Source organism: Sycon ciliatum, chromosome 3, assembly GCF_964019385.1.
Source record: "Sycon ciliatum chromosome 3, ocSycCili1.1, whole genome shotgun sequence".
NCBI classification, from domain to species: domain Eukaryota; kingdom Metazoa; phylum Porifera; class Calcarea; order Leucosolenida; family Sycettidae; genus Sycon; species Sycon ciliatum.
Genome location: NC_088645.1, coordinates 5,503,846 through 5,521,450, shown reverse-complemented (window position 1 = coordinate 5,521,450; position 17,605 = coordinate 5,503,846). Strand labels below are relative to the sequence as shown.

The 17,605-nt window shown below is 46.7% G+C and overlaps 1 protein-coding gene across 1 annotated transcript in view; it reads left to right on the top strand.

Annotated features, from left to right (window-relative positions):
- Nucleotides 1–10,935, top strand: part of LOC135811253 (tripartite motif-containing protein 2-like) — a 190,324-nt gene extending 179,389 nt beyond the window's left edge. The window contains exon 9 of the mRNA XM_065324457.1: nt 9,917–10,935. Within this exon, the coding sequence (XP_065180529.1) occupies nt 9,917–10,057 (141 nt within the window). The 3' untranslated portion in view covers nt 10,058–10,935. The remainder of the gene's footprint in view (nt 1–9,916) is intronic.
- The last annotated feature ends 6,670 nt before the right edge of the window (nt 10,936–17,605 follow it).

Genomic DNA, 17,605 nt, shown 5'->3' with positions numbered 1-17,605 from the left:
AAAGCATACACATACAATATACAACTACAGCGCACACAGCAAACCGCACATAGCGCCTGTAGCGTATACCACGTCGTAAACATCAGCGGTACGGCGGAGTCGGGATACAGCTGCATTGAAACGAACACAATGTCAGAAGCCAGAAGGCCTTTCACTCTCGAGAACTTGTGATTTCACAACATTCTCCCCACCAAAGGGCTTCTCACCGCCGTACAACAACTCACAGGTCAAAAAACGACCGGGGCTCCGACTACACGCCCAGAACGAGTCATCCGCTGCTGTGCGGTGGCCAAGGTAGAATATTACGAGTGCTCACCATTTCTACCAACTGAGCAATGGTCTGCGGGTTTGCGCACTTCAGATCAAGCTCTTACATTGGCTTCACGAGAGCACATACCGGAATGACTGCGGAGCTACCCAGGATCTAAATGGCGAACTTGTCCATCCGCTGTTGGGTTGATTCCGCACCGAACGGCTTCGCCTCAACGTTCTCAACACCAAGCTTGCCGATCTGGGCCGGTCACACACTACACAGTCACTGGGCCACTGCCTCGTGGGGCGGGCGCTAGACCAGATAACCTACATTCGATCTCCATGTTCCACACAGTCTCGCAGCTTACTTCTTCCATGCTAACCAGTATCGCCCTTCTCATTTCCTCAGCTTCTACGCCTTGCGCTTCTAAGTCTTGCGCTTCTACGTCTTGCGCTTCTACGTCTTGCGTCTCTAACTCCTGCGCCTCTACGTCTTGCGCCTCTACGTATTGCGCTTCTACGTTTTGCGCCTCTACGTCTTCCGGCCGAGACTCCAGCTGCTTCTGAGCGTCTCCGACCGATGTCGCCATGCACTGCACCGACGCAGTGGGCCTTGGATCTGATCCTCCCACTGTCTTCACATACTCTTCTGACCGCTGCTTGTCTGTTAGCAAAGTCTTCCACGCCTTGTCCGGCGTCCTTTTGCGTGAGGCAAGCAAATCTGGTATTGCTCCCTCATATTTACTGCTGGCGATGCACTCGTTCATCTTCTTGAGCTTTTCGTCAAACTCTGTGCAGAGCGCACCCTCTAGCCGTCTAGCACTGTGCTCTTCAAACTCCTCGCTCTGTCGGAGCCTCTTCTCCACGTATTCTTTCATTCTCACTCAACCTATCGCCTTCAAATCCCTGCCGAATTCCGCTATAGATAAAGCTGGCTTCAATGATCCATAGTCCCTGTGCCATGCTCAATTTGTATCCTGGCGTGGTCGCCAAATGTTGTGAACCCTCTGGTTCTCTAAAGTGTCAGGAACGAACGACCCCACACGGCACGAGGACAACTATTTATTCTCCACAGTATATTTCACTTCCATCGACTAATAATAATGAACAATGAATGAATGAACTAACACAAAAACCACCAGGTAGTTATAGCGTGAAAATGACAGCGTATATGAGAAAAGCATACACATACAACATACAACTACAGCGCACACAGCAAACCGCACATAGCGCCTGTAGCGTATATGACGTCGTAAACATCAGCGGTACGGCGGAGTCGGGATACAGCTGCATTGAAACGAACACAATGTCACAAGCGAGAAGGCCTTTCACTCTCGAGAACTTGTGATTTCACAACAGCGGCATATCAGTATTTGACACGAGTCAACTGTCTTGATTTGAACACCCACTTATTTGTTCCCTTGTACAGACTTTCAACCCGGGTTGAAAATTCTCATGAAAAACAAGCCTACGGGCAAAACAATTCTGCCCGCAGATAGAGTATCGGAATTTCTGGGGTGTTCCGCACTTTGAAATGCATACAAAACTGCAAAATCACCCCTGCAGCTAAGACTGGGAATGCTAGGAATGACTACCAGCGGTACAGCACTCTATGAATATACTGCATGCATGGTGTTGTTCAGCTACTCTTCATGTACTGCAGCCCATCATTGTACTGGTGCAAAGCTCATCATTGTACATGTTGCCAGTTCTGAGTGAAGGGCAAAGTAGACAACTTTTGTAGAACTTCCGTCACGTTTCTTAACCTTTTAACCATTATTCTTTGTTGCCATGTTCAATAGGTCCGTCAAATACAGTAGTAATACTCAACTTATTCTTTTGCTCACTGAGCAATACAATCTTTCCATTTTCTTTCTTCTGTTTTCTTTTTCAATTTAATCCTCCCTACCCAATATCCCTTTGGTGCGTCCATGGAGCTATGAAGCCGAGACGTCTGGTCGGCGGAGCTTAATGGGCCCCACCACCATACTCTATCATTCACCCCAGTGTCTGGAGATATGTGGATTTTGTAGAGAAAAAAAAAATAGGTTTTTCATTTGACCCGACGAGACCACACGACGCTTGCAGATCACAGCACGAACAGTTCACCAGCCACACTCCACAAAAGCAAGTAGTAGTACTCCTGACCAGTCTTGTTTCGTTCCATAGAGATAATAACGGGGAACTCATCAGAGGAGAAGCAGTTGAATGAAGGGATTTAGCTGAATAATGCTATTTTATAGAAAAGATATTGGCGCACTGAGGTGTAAACACTCAACTAACTCATATATGTGACATATCAACACAAAAAGAATAGTGCAGAATGGAGGTGTTCTGAAACCTACCAGACACAACTATCACAAGTGCTAAATCATTCACAATGAGAAGGAGAGGTACACAGGAATGGGTTGCGCTAGTTTACACGTCACAAATGGTACTGAGGTAGTGACAAAGATAGGTGAAAAGTAGACGCCAAGTGAAAACCAACAAATCATCACGGACGTCTAACGTCACACCTGAAGATTGCTAGCGGTACAAGACAAATACTTCACAAACCTCGATAATTGAAATTCAGCCAGCGGTATAGTGAAAGGAAGGCTGCTGGGTGTGACATAGAGCTCTGGGTTGCTGAGGCGACGTATCCATCTTGATCTTGATTGCAGAGTTGGCGTCTAACGATATAATCCGAGCAGCAGATCAAATCCTCTGTTCAATGGCAGATTTCCTGGTCCAGGAGAAGTGATAATTCTTTGTTGCCATCTTCAATAGGTCCGTCAAATACAGTAGTAATAGGTTTTTCATTTGACCCGACGAGACCAATCAAGATGGATTAATGTACTTCGAAGTATGAATTTCAATTATCGAGGTTTGTGAGTATTTGTCTTGTACCGCTAGCAATCTTCAGGTGTGACGTTAGACGTCCGTGATGATTTGTGGGTTTTCACTTGGCGTCTACTTTCCACCTATCTTTGTCACTACCTCAGTACCATTTGTGACGTGTAAACTAGCGCAATCCATTCCTGTGTACCTCTCCTTCTCATTGTGAATGATTTAGCACTTGTGATAGTTGTGTCTGGTAGGTTTCAGAACACCTCCATTCTGCACTATTCCTTTTTGTGTTGATATGTCACATATGTGAATTTGTTGAGTGGTTACACCTCAGTGCAACAATATCTGTATGTATGTATGTATATTTTTATTTGAATTCGCAAGTACACACGGGCTACAAGCCCAATTACATGGAAGCGAATGCCATAATGAGGCCAATTAAGAAAAAAGGTGGAGGAAGGAGGAGGACGGTAGCAAAGCAACAGGGAGGATAATTCAGAAGCAAAATCAACAATTGCACAAATGTGAGAGCACCTGAGACCGAGGGTACCTGTGCAGCGATTACATGCCAAGCAAACAGAAGAAAGGAAATCACAAGCCAATACACGCTAAAATGCGCTTGAGTTATAATGAAGGGGAAAACCGGAGCTCAAGAAAATTATAACATACAAAGTCATACTAAGAAGTCAACTGGATGAGAAGTAGCACAAGAAAACATTTCCTGACAACGAGAGGGGCTGTAACTACAGCCACAGCAGTAGCTGCTCTTTTCTATAAAATAGCATTATTCAGCTAAACCCCTTCATTCAACAACTGCTTCTCCTTCTCCTCTGATGAGTTCCCCGTTATTATCTCTATAGAACGAAACAAGACTTGTCAGGAGTACTACTACTTGCTTTCGTGGAGTGAGGCTGGTGAACTGTTCGTGCTGTGATCTGCAAGCGTCGTGTGGTCTCGTCGGGTCAAATGAAAAACCTATTACTACTGTATTTGACGGACCTCTTGAAGATGGCAACAAAGAATAATGGTTAACCCTAGAACAGCCAACGGTGTCATTTGACACCGCGCGAGTCCAACGTTTGGAATTACCGAAATATGGCTAATCAGAATAAGCTCAAATCTTGTGACTATTCCTAATTTTGCTTCCTCTTTCGTCTGCCATCAATCTTTGATTTGTAATTGATGAGGTACCATAATGGCGAGTACGTATACCTAGAACGGCCAACCAGTGTCATTTGACACCTGCACTATAAAAAGCCATTATTGCAGCTAGATGGAAACAATATGTACACATTTCAAAAATGTCGGCCATATCGAGTTGTTCGTATGCCAACCAGACAAAAGAAAGGTGCATGGGCAGGAAAATCGCTGAATACAGGACAAAATATATGATCAACATACAACCGTGGGGCGAGAATCGCGAATTTGGGGCGGGTAACCATTAGTGCACAGATAACACAAACACTCTTCAGCTATTGTCCTTGATACTGCTCAATCCCTTTCATTTTCCTGTAAATTGCCCCAGAGGAGCCATCGCGGTCTGACGGCCAAGGAAATACTAGAATAGATGTCGCCTATTACCATGCATGAATCTGATGACCAAGATACCGAAATTGGTCACATTATCTTCAATTTATGGCTGGTCAAGTGTAGTGACCATTGGCAGTGGTGGATCTGTTCTGTCATATGAGGGCGAATCGCACGGTCACAACACCTGAGTACCTGTGGATTCAGAATGTATTGAGGTTTACGAGCCTCCAGAGAGCGGACGAGGATTTCGGGATAGTCCAGGCAAGGAATTGTCAGAAACAGTTGCGGGAGTGGTGGAGACCCCGAAATGGATAGTGTTGAGGAAGGGGAATCGCAACTCCGTAACCTGGAGATGGTACACCGCATTATCGCAAGGATGGTGCTGTGTAGATAATCCTTTCTAACTACTTGACGAGCTAATAAGGCTCTTGAACCAAACCTCTTCCTCCCCCGCTTCAGGCTAAACGGGTAGGCAGCCGCTGGGATGCCTTCTCTCTATCTTTAGTGGCCCCGGATGCAGAAGGTGATTGCTAAGTAATAACTGATAACTTCAGCATCAATGCATTACTGGTCAAGAAACTGTTGGAGAAGAAAGAGTTGCAGTATGAACAACTTTGGTAAATTGAAGTGAACTACCATCTTACTTCATTGCCAATAATCGCAGATTGCATTTTGTTTTTCAAGATTACATCAAGATTACATTGTAGGATGCAAAGACGTTAAACGTAGAAGGAAGAAGTAGCAAGAATTATCAATGGTCCGCCTAGTGTAGACCACCTAGAGCCATAATTATGTTTTACATGGTGAGAGTAGGAAGCCCCACATCATCCAATTTTAGCAAAAGACGAGATATATCCTTGACCATTTCGATCGATTGTGGTGGATCTACTCAACTATTCCAGAAGATGTCCCCCTGCAAGGCGGTTACATAAATGAAAAGATGTGACAGGCATCAACGCCTTCACAATATCCCAGACCTTTGCTAGTTCATGCACATCCAGAAAACGCTCATTCCTGCACTGGTCAATAAGCTTGTAGATAGTCATGGCATCTGGTTGCTAAGTGCCAGCCAAGGAGAAGAGAAGGGTATACCTCTTTGAAAGAGTCTAAAATGCAGTCGTCACTAGCCTAATCTTGAAATCATCTCTAGCAGCATATGTGTCAGCTTGGTGAAACAATGATGCACATGGTCAATCCATGTTTGTACTTGTTACTGTGTGTCATTCATCGTGGCGGTCGAGTAATCCGATGATGCCAAAGCATATAATCCCGAAAAGCAGTTCCCCATGTGCCCAGTGACGTTGACACGTTGCTTGTTATTGTAACACTGTGATTAGAAGACATTCCTATGCAAGTAATTGAAGTTTTGCCAGTAATTGAGTTCATCCTTGGCGTTACTGGAGGAGCACTGACTTGGTTCAAACATTACCTGTCAAGTCGCCAACAGCAAGTGCGCACTGGTACCGGACTCGGCAGGGTTGTTACATGCACCTGCGGTGTTCCGCAGGGTTCGGTCCTGAGGCCGCTGCTCTTCAACATATACACTAGAGACGTACCGACTGTTACCTGCCCGACTATGTCAATCCAGTTTGCAGACGATATAGCCTTGACTTCCACCCGCCGCAGCGCTGACCTCGTTTCTTCTGAGCTCACAACAGCCGTCTCTAACCTAGCTCGCTGGCTAGCCTCCCGTGGTCTCATCCTCAACGCCACCAAGAGTCAGCTCCTTGTCTTTGCAGGATCCAATGGCCAGAGTCCCAACTTTGTGGTAAAGTGCGATGGCATACCCGTGCCAAGCGTCACCAGTGCCCGCTACCTTGGCATCACCTTGGATGTACGCATGTCATGGCAGCCCCAGGTCGATGCGAGCATCACAAAAGCCAATAAGAAAATTGGAACTCTGTGGCGGACACGAAAGTCGCTAACACTTGCTAGCCGTGTGCTGTTCTTCAAGGCAGCTATCATGCCGGATCTACTGTATGGGTCCGTTGCGTTTAGCCCAGGTCTCACTCAGGCCCAGACCGACCGGCTCCAAGTAGCACAAAACCGTGGGGCAAGAGCAGTTTATGGCCGGCCGGGGTTCTCTCGTGCCAGTGATCTCCTGGAACGCATGCAGGTGTTCAGGATTGGAGAAATACATCGGCAGAAGGTCCTGGTCTTTGTCTGGAGGTGCATACACGCCAGTGCGAGTCCATCCCTCCAGGAGCTCTTCGTACGCTGCGCGGATCGTAGGACGCGCCTGGATCTCGCCCTGGGGCTCCGTCTACCAGCTACACGAACCCGCGCCGGACGATCTCGCCCTACCTCCCGAGGTAGTGCCCTTTGGAACGTCCTACCGGATGCAGTCAGAGTACTGTCGTCTCTCAGCAGCTTCAAAGCTGCCGTCGTACCGTATACCCTCCGATCCTCCTGATGTTATGATTAGAAACTTGCCCTGAGACAGCTTCCTGTCTGTTATTGATTTTCACTGTTTACCATTATTATTTGCCATGGCGACCCCCGTAAGTCCGTAACTGGCAGGGCAGGGTTGGGCCTTTCATCCTCCCGATGTTAGTAGCAAGTACCGGTACTCTCGTTAGCAGTAACTGTTAGTACTTTGTTTGCTTGTTTTTTATTTTTTTTTATTTTCTCTATTTTATTCTCTTTACCAGGCGTGGGCCATCCCCTGGACAAACAAAATGGGTGCCTTATTATTATTTTTCTGTTTCTGTTTTAATGACAGTCCACTGCACGCCTGAAAAAAGTACTTAGTTTATTAGGCGGCTTACAGAACTATCGACTTATCGTTCGCTGGCTTACTTGTAGTTTGATAACGCTTCGCTCTTCATTGAGATATCTACCATTCTCTCTTTGTTCTCCTTATTTTCTCCCCAACCCTCCTTCCCTGTAACATAATAACATATTCGCTGCCTTGTCATTGAGCATTTGTGCTCGTTTGGATTTGCGAATTCAAATAAAGTATACATACATACATACATACATCCTTCGCAATTGCCGTTACGCGTACATCGTATTTTAGTTGCGTATAGCCAACAATAAAGTCTGGGTGAATCCTAAAGTGTTGTGTGCATCATAAATGCCGCTAGTGATAGCCAGCACTGAAAACAACAACTATAATAACCTATATCATAGGTCTTAGACCTGGAAAAGTATGCAGGTGTCAAATGACACCGTTTGGCCGTTCTAGGAGTACTGAAAGTGGTGGCCGCCCTAGGGTTAAAAGGTTGAGAAACGTGACGGAAGTTCTACAAAAGTTGTCTACTTTGCCCTTCACTCAGAACTGGCAACATGTACAATGATGAGCTTTGCACAAGTACAATGACGAGCTTTGCACCAGTATAATGATGGGCTGCAGTGCATGAAGAGTAGCTGAACAACACCATGCATGCATTATATTTATAGAGTGCTGTAGCGCTGGTAGTCATTCCTAGCATTCCCAGTCTTAGCTGCAGGGGTGATTTTGCAGTTTTTGTATGCATTTCAAAGTGCGGAACACCCCAGAAAAATCCAGTACTCTATCTGCGGGCAGAATTGTTTTGCCCCTAGGCTTGTTTTACATGAGAATTTTCAACCCGGGTTGAAAGTCTGTACAAGGGAAAAATAAGTGGGTGATCAAATCAAGACAGTTGACTCGTGTCAAATACTGATATGCCGCGAAAAGTCAACTTCTAAAGTCCTATAGTCACGTGAAAGCATTCGCTCAAATGTTCCTGTGCAGTGCTGTTCAAACTTGGCGCAAGGTACGCACAGAAGTACGGTGGTAAGATTTCTCGATTTCAACCGTCCCCCGAGGGGAGGGTTGATATCCACCCTGTTTGAAATTTCAACCCGAATCAAGCGCAATGCAGCATGTTAACGCTCCAGTCAATCTGTGTTCATGGTGGGTAGAAACTTGACTCTTGGCTGAAACGCCTCATGTAAACATAGTCTAAACCGTATATCTATACGGGTGATATGTTCCGTCTGCTAGGTTCGGCGTTACATCCGGAAAATTCGCAACCTTCATACCGGTGTCGATGGTTAGCCGTAGTCCGAGGTTGTTGAATATCTTGCAAACTCTGTTCCTCGTTCGGTCTGCTTCGCTGCCTGTCACGTCTCGTAGCCCTGCTAGACCGTCATCACGCTACAGTCCGACGTCTCTGCTGTTGATTTCGTGTGCAATCTTAGACAGTGCATACGCCCCAACTAGCTCGCATACTTCGGCACCGTCGAAACATCCCATTGTCATGTTGAATAGTCCTCTCCGTTCTTCTTCATCCAAGTATTGTCTCCACTGAATAATAGCGACTTTCGTGAATGCAGTATGATGTCTTTGTCTTGTTTGCTAATACCGGTGAACTGTTCAGCAAACTCGATAGCGCGCAGAAGAAGATCTTCCGAAATCGACGGATAATATTCCACAATATCGAAACAGACAAATGCACACTCCGGCTTCCTCTCGATGGCTTGGAGCCAGTCAATCGATGTGGCTGTATTCTTCCAGGAGTTGATTGATAACGCTCCCCTTACATCTCGGCCAATTCCCGATAGTATCGTTTTTGGTTTATAAAGTTAGTATTTTTAGGCCTGCAAAAAAGTAAAATATAGCTCAAACACACACACACACACACACACACACACACACACACACACACATACGGTCTCTGAACTGCAATAAAGAATCTAAAAAATATTTCGGCCCTGGGCATCATCAAGATTGACTGTGAAAAGCAAGAAAGTTTACTGATAAAATTTGTCTCATTGCGTGTATACCGTATTTTCCTCAGTACATGTATAAGCCGCACTTGCAACGCTCAAAGTACACTCAAAAATGTCGGTTGCAGGTTATACTCCGATGATCAGTAATAAATTACTAGGGTTGATGTTTGTACTTTGTGGAAAGCAATTGGGGTTGCTGCTTATACTCCAGTGTGACCTATACTCCAGTGTGACCTATACTCTGGAATATACGGTATGTGTGTGAGTGTGCATGGCGAATGTTTTTATGTGTGTATGTGTGTGTGTACGTGTGCGGGGGGGGGGGGGGGGGGTTGGCGCGCATTCGCGTTCTCGTGTGCCACACCCGATTCTGCTCGTGACTTGAACACAGTTGGTCCCTTCTGGACCTTCTATCATCTCTGGATGGGCACATTATAATAATAATAATTATATTCTATTGTAATGTATGTGTACTTCTGAAGTATGACTGTGTATGTATGTGGTGGGTGTTTGTGTGGGCTTGTGTGTATGTGTGTGTGTGTGTGTGTATGTGTGTGTGTTGTGTGTATGCCGCTATGTGTGTGTTTCCATTGTGATACCCTGTTAGGTGTTCACTTCTGACACATTCTCTCACGTGGCTACCTTCGGTTCAAGCAGTTGTCTTACTCATCCACGCGGCATTGCAGTATCATCCAGTGGTACTGTGTATGTTAGTAACACTAGCAAACACCGTATCACAATGTTCTAACTTTTGTCCTGGAGCATCTTGTTTCTTGTTCTACACTAATGTTTCTCACTGCTGTGAAACATGAACAGGACCAGTATTAGCAGTTTTGTTTGCTCAGGCTTTACTATAGTATTTCAGTTTTTTGTGTGACACATCGAGTATGCATAACCTTGCCAGTAGCTAACATGTATTGGGCAGGCCAACAGTAGATCCAGCCAAGTCCTGAACGACTGGAGCAGTTCCAACATGTCTGATTAAGCTGATCAACATACATGTATGAACATGGCCAAATACTGTTTATCATACTTGCATGATTGAATGTGGGCTTGCATGTGTGTGTATGTGTGTGTGTGTGCATTTGTGTGTGTGTGTGTGTGTGTGTGTGTGTGTGTGTGCGTGTGCGTGTGTGTATGTGTGTGGGGTATGAATGTGTTTGTGTATGCATGTGTATGCATGCATTTTCTTATGAACTCCTGCACTGAGTTGTATGTCTACATGGTACTTGGATCACTCTCATTGTTACAATCCTATTCTCGATGTGCAGAGGATGATTCTATTGATTGTGTTGGCTGGGTGCTCTTTTTCCTTTCTCTGAAAATCTATTGTATTTCTGCAAAATGTCTCGCTGCTAAGTGTCGCAATACATCATGGAGTGTTTTATGTCACGTTTTGGATGCAATGAAGAATGTGCTCATTGTCCAAGGTACTGTTTTCTTTCTATCATGGTTTGTGGTGTTTTCTGTTAGTATCTTTATTTTAGAAATGTTTCAAACCTTTATAACTGCTGCATACTCTTGTTTGATCTGAAGAGATGCAGTATTGATAGTTGTCTGATGATTCCTATGGAGTATGGCCATGAAACTCTTTGTTATAACGATAATGTGTGGTGCTCTGTGTTACATGACCAGTCTTAGTTATAACCAACAATGCTACAGCCGTGTGAAGGGCACTTAGAGTAATAGCAGGGAGCAGTAAGAACAGAATAGAGCAATGACAAAAGACACCAGTTGCCGGAACAGAAGCGTAAAGAACAGACTGAGCAACGAAAGCCTGAAATGCCAGCAAGGAGCCAAAACCCAATCCACGCATGACGTCACATGCACATGGGTGGGGCACACATAGAACACACGAGTACTTGAATGCGGTACACGTGACTCTGTGTGATTTTTGTGTGAGGGAGATAGTATTGTGTGGTTGTTAGATGGTGATATGGTGAAGCAGCGAGGCAGTGAGATGGTGATATGGTGAAACAGCGAGGCAGTGAGATGGTGATATGGTGAAACAGTGAGGCAGTGAGATGGTGATATGGTGAAACAGCGAGGCAGTGAGATGGTGATATGGTGAAACAGCGAGGCAGTGAGATGGTGATATGGTGAAACAGTGAGGCAGTGAGGTGGTGATATGGTGAAACAGCGAGGCAGTGAGATGGTGATATGGTGAAACAGCGAGGCAGTGTGATGGTGATATGGTGAAACAGCGAGGCAGTGAGATGGTGATATGGTGAAACAGCGAGGCAGTGAGATGGTGATATGGTGAAACAGTGAGGCAGTGAGATGGTGATATGGTGAAACAGCGAGGCAGTGAGATGGTGATATGGTGAAACAGCGAGGCAGTGAGATGGTGATATGGTGAAACAGCGAGGCAGTGAGATGGTGATATGGTGAAACACTGAGGCAGTGAGATGGTGATATGGTGAAACACTGAGGCAGTGAGATGGTGATATGGTGAAACACTGAGGCAGTGAGATGGTGATATGGTGAAACAGCGAGGCAGTGAGATGGTGATATGGTGAAACAGCGAGGCAGTGAGATGGTGATATGGTGAAACAGCGAGGCAGTGAGATGGTGATATGGTGAAACAGCGAGGCAGTGAGATGGTGATATGGTGAAACAGTGAGGTAGTGAGATGGTGATATGGTGATGCAGCGAGGCAGTGAGATGGTGATATGGTGAAACAGCGAGGCAGTGAGATGGTGATATGGTGAAACAGCGAGGCAGTGAGATGGTGATATGGTGAAACAGCGAGGCAGTGAGATGGTGATATGGTGAAACAGCGAGGCAGTGAGATGGTGATATGGTGAAACAGCGAGGCAGTGAGATGGTGATATGGTGAAACAGCGAGGCAGTGAGATGGTGATATGGTGAAACAGTGAGGTAGTGAGATGGTGATATGGTGAAACAGCGAGGCAGTGAGATGGTGATATGGTGAAACAGCGAGGCAGTGAGATGGTGATATGGTGAAACAGCGAGGCAGTGAGATGGTGATTTGGTGAAACAGCGAGGCAGTGAGATGGTGATATGGTGAAACAGCGAGGCAGTGAGATGGTGATATGGTGAAACAGCGAGGCAGTGAGATGGTGATATGGTGAAACAGCGAGGCAGTGAGATGGTGATATGGTGAAACAGTGAGGTAGTGAGATGGTGATATGGTGAAACAGCGAGGCAGTGAGATGGTGATGATGGTGAAACAGTGCGGCGGTGAGATGGTGAGATGGTGAAACAGCGAGGCAGTGAGATGGTGATATGGTGAAAAAGAGAGGCAGTGAGATGGTGATATGGTGAAAAAGAGAGGCAGTGCGATGGTGATATGGTGAAGCAGTGACATAGCGAGGTGGTGTATTCAAACAAACGAGTTGAGGCTTTCTGTATAAATTTCATACCGACTTTTGCGGTAGTTTTCATTCCCAATTTTCTAACATGAATTGCAAACCTGCAAGAAAGCAGCACAGCTTGCTAAACACACGGTGTTTGGGTGAAGTTCAGTTGAGTTCCAGGATCACTGTACACATGATGTAGTGCTCTTTGAGACTTAACACTACTAGGGTCTAGGCATAGACACTAGATGTAATTACACACAGTGACAGGTCTCAGTGTCACTACATTTCTACTCTCACAATCACTTACTGAGTATTGTGAGCACCAGGCAGCAGCGTTAGTCAGTATCACTCACTGGCGACAGACTTGTCACTTGATTGACTAGGACTTAATCTGTTGTACATTAGATCTCTATCTCTCTGTCTCAAATCTGTAACAGTCCAGCTAACTTTAGTAGTCATTCTTGGAATAAGCAATGATCCTTGCCATAATGCATTCTTATATACATGAACAAGCAATGATGGACATAACACCTAACAGCAGCAGCGTGATAATAGCAGGTGATAAGTGTATCCTATTCCTAGTGTTAGTAGTAACAGTGAATCTGTTACACCATTCCCCCCTCTCAACTGTCAGAACAGTACCAATTCGAAGGAACAGTTATGGTAACTAATGATCATGCATGGATATGTGGAATGCATGGTAGCCGAAAACAACACTGATGAACTCAAGATCCAGTGCATGTCCTCTGCAAATAACGCCTGGCTGGCAGGGAAGCACTATCCTAATCATGCAGAATGCTACATTTCTATTGCAACACGTAGAAACTAGCAATACAACTGTGGCTGCCAATTAAATAGCAATTTTATGAAAAACGGTCCAGGTAGGTTTTCAGCGGAATAATAGCGTTTCCTGCTTCATCCATCAAGTATTCCTCCGGCTCCCAGGTGGCATCTCGGTAGCCCTTCCATTTCACTAGGTACTGCGTGCGCCGTCCTCTCTTCTTGTGCGACAACACCTTTTCGACAATGTACCGCGTATGGCCATCCGCATCGGTTAGGGGTGGAGGTGCCGGCTGAGTACGGCCCGGTATCTCATTGCCATGGTACAGCTTGAGGGCAGCAATATTGAACACTGGATGGGCCCGAATGATTCTTGGAAGAGCTAATCTGTACGCATTCGGGGCCACTTTCTTCTGCACCTTGAACGGCCCATACCACTTGAGCCTTAATTTGTGTGAAGGCCTGTCTCGTTCCTCGGGCGTCAGCAGGAAGTCCCTGAAGACCAACACCTCATCCCCCTCCTTCAGGGCGTCCTCCACCCGTCCTCGATCCGCATACAATGATTGCCGGGCCTGCGCCGCCACGATGGCATCCTGTGCCTCACGTAGTGCCTCTACGCGGCCATCCAGCCATGACAGCGGACCATTCGTGTCCATGCCAGCTCCAGCTTTCTGCTTCGTCAATAAGCTCGAGGGAGTAACTGGATGGCATCCATGGTTGAGGAAAAATGGCGTGTTACCTGTTGACGCTTGATCGGCATTGTTGCACTGGAAGGCGAGGCCCAGCTGTATTACCAATCGCTCCCAGCGGCCACTAGGAACGGAGGCCGCCAACAGCTAGTCCAGGCGCTGCAAGCTCGGTTTGATCCAGCGCAGCGCGTTGACCTCCATCGCGCAACGTTTCAAGCTCGTCGCCAGGCAAAAGACGAACAACTGGGTACTTTTGTGAGGCGGTTCGCTCCCTGGCCCGGCAAGCTTACCCCCAGATGGCCGCGGGGGACCTCGACAGCCTAACAAAAGACCAGTTTATCTCCGGGCTTGACTCACGGGGCATGCGGGTCCGCGTTCGGGAGCTAAACCCGCAAACGACAGACGGGGCCCTCCAGGCCGCGCTCCATCACCAGGCAATCCTAGCTGCCGAACTGCCCGCCGCGGAACCTGTGCCGATCCCTGCCTTTGCTGTTTCCCAGCCACTCGACATGGTGACAGACCAACTGAAAGTTGTGTTAGACCGTCTGGCTACGTTGGAGGCCAGTCTGCCAGGACCAATTCGTCGGTCCCGACCTGACCAACTACCACAGCCCCCGCAGACGCAAGGCCGCACACCTGTCACTTGCTGGTCATGTGGCCGACAGGGTCACATCAGCCGAGAATGCCGTGTCCGTCGTCCTGCGCAGGCGGGAAACTACCGGCGGCAGTACTAAGTACCTCGGACGCTAGCCCTGCCGCATCCTGCTCTTCCGGGACTGACGTAAGCACTGTGTTGATATGCCTTGCTGTCAGTAGAAGGTAACAGGAGGGTTTGAGAACAAAGTTGACCCGGAAGTGACCTTGTCATGTTTTTGACAGGCTGTGGTTTGACCCTGTCAATTTGTGGTTTGACCTTGATTACTTTACCGTGACATCCGTCAAATAGTGATACCAGATTACGTGTAACACCCGTGTACTGCGATCCACCTGTGTTACCATAACTTTTGAAGAAAGTGTGACTTTAACTTTGAAAAGTGTGACGGTAACTTTGAAAAGTGTTTGTTGTGCTGTTACAATAATTTTTTGAAACTGTATCAATGAAATGTCTTTTATTTTTATTACAAACTCTGTTTTATCATTATTTGTTAAACTGTGTGCGTGCAACAAACTCTGTTTTCCCTCTGGAGTGTCACGGCGAGCACCACCACCAAACCTGATACTCCACGAGCAAAGCAATGCATCACCGTTGTAAACATGCTCGACTCTGCATGAAGCAGCAGCAGGTTAGTGTAACAAACTCTGCTTTCCCTCTGGAGTATCACGGTGAGCACCACCACCACCACCACCACCACCACCAAACCTGATACTCCACGAGCAAAGCAATCCATCACCGTTGTAATCCTGCTCGACTCTGCATGAAGCAACAGGTTAGCCGGCAATGACAAATTGAAGAGAGGTACCACTGCGAAGAAGACGATCACTTGCGCGCTACTCGAAGAGAGGTACATGTACTCAGGATGTAGCCCTGTGAAGAAGACGATCACCTGCGATACATCTGAAATGAATGAATGATGCGATGCATCAGCTAGCCGTCTAGCGTCGTGTTTGAGTAAAGGTGAAGTGATGTGCGCTCAAGTGCATGGATCTACGCTAACTATTCACGGTCTGCGAGTACTTGTCATGCACAAACTTGTCGGACAGGTAGAACAATGCCGAAGACAAGGTGTCAAGTCTGTCCGTGTAGTTACTTTAAGTGCTTGACTGTGTTGTGCATGTACATGTAAGTGCTTAGAGGTTTTCGGTGGAAGCATACAGAATTGAAAGAGCGTTTACACTAGTTTGAGAACAAATGTGCACGGTGGTAAATGTCTCAAGCTGTTTGTGGACAATTGCCTCACCTCGTGATGGAGAAAATGCAAGCACATGCATACTGAGACCACGAGCGCTCACCTCGTGATGAAGAAAATGCCTCCGCCTGCACCGCCTCCGAACGAGGAAAAGTGTTGGCACAACCATCAGGTTGTGAGTGAAGGACAGTACGTGTGTACGACTTGTGGACTGGTGCTGGGTAACGTCTTAATGGCCGAAGTGAACTTCTTCGATCGTTGTGTACTCCCGAGATCGTACGCCGCTCGTGAACGTCTGAGTGCTGTGGACAAGCATCTGATTAGATTCATGGAGCGCACGGGAGTGCAGGTGCAGCTTCACGGTGTTCAAGAGCGGCTGCAGTTCATGAAGAAGGACAGCGGCTATAAAAGTCTGAACTATGCCATCGCTCTGAGCTGCATCTGTCATGAGGATAAAGCAGCCTGTTATGCACTGAGATCTTATCTATCGAAAAGCAACGTGTCATGGGCACGGTCCAGTCGACTCGTCAGCTGCATGCCTAGACAGTTTTCTGATATTTGGCTGCGGCATCTCTTGATCAATGCCAAGCCCTTGACACGCCGTCAGACCTCCAGATTGAATGAAAACCTTGACAAGTTCAGTAGGGAGCAGAACGACGCAATGAGACTCCTGATCGAGTCTTACGGCTGTGGCAGTGATAGGCATGTTGACTCGCTACCGGACGATCTGCGATGTGCTCTTTATAGATTTTCCTACGCCGCGATCAAGCCCCGAGCGGTCGCGAAAAGGAGGAAGAAGACTGGTGCTGTTCCATACACGCTTTTTTGATCACATCGAGATATTATAAGATCACGCTGATCGTTTGACCGGTACTCTTTTGTTCTTTTGCAGTTTAGTGAACAACCTTTACTTTCTGTCCGCCTCACCATGAACGCTATGGATATCGGCATGTGGATGGTGCTGAGCAAGCACGAGGACAGTAGTTGTGTGCTCCGATCGCTGCTACATTGTGTGGCTCTGAAAGGCCTGTGTCCTGTCGAAGACCTCCAGACGGTGGCGAAAGATGAGCGTCTGGAGGTGCTCTGGAAACTGGCCCGTAACCTTGCCAGGCATCGCAGGGTCTACTTGATTACCGCGACGCAAGTGCTGCTTTCTGAGCAAGTGTTGGCGGATGGGGGCGCACTGCTGCCGCACTACCTGAAGCGGATATTCGCAATCATGAGCGAACGTTGGATTGACGATGCAAGGACATTCCCCTCGCTCATCTGATCGTGATATGTGAGCAGGCCGTAATCACGATGCAACCTGCCATTGCCAGCAAGATCATCGCGTGCTACGAGCACGAGCTACACCGAGTACCCGTGAGACAGTGCCGGCAACACAGCGGATCAGGGAACATTTTACTTTGTGCTATGTAATTTGTATTTTTGTATCACTGATTTATTTGCATTGTAATTGATGATCAATATCGTCATGAGCATCATCATCATCATCATCAGAAACATAATCAATGTTCTTGATAAATGAAACGATATTAATTGTAAATGCGAAAGTTTTTGTATACTCCTGTGATGGAATCATCCATTATGAGCACGGCTTGGTGATGATAAATGGGGCGAGTCCTGAACGCAAGCGTGCACTTGTTCTTGCGAGGTA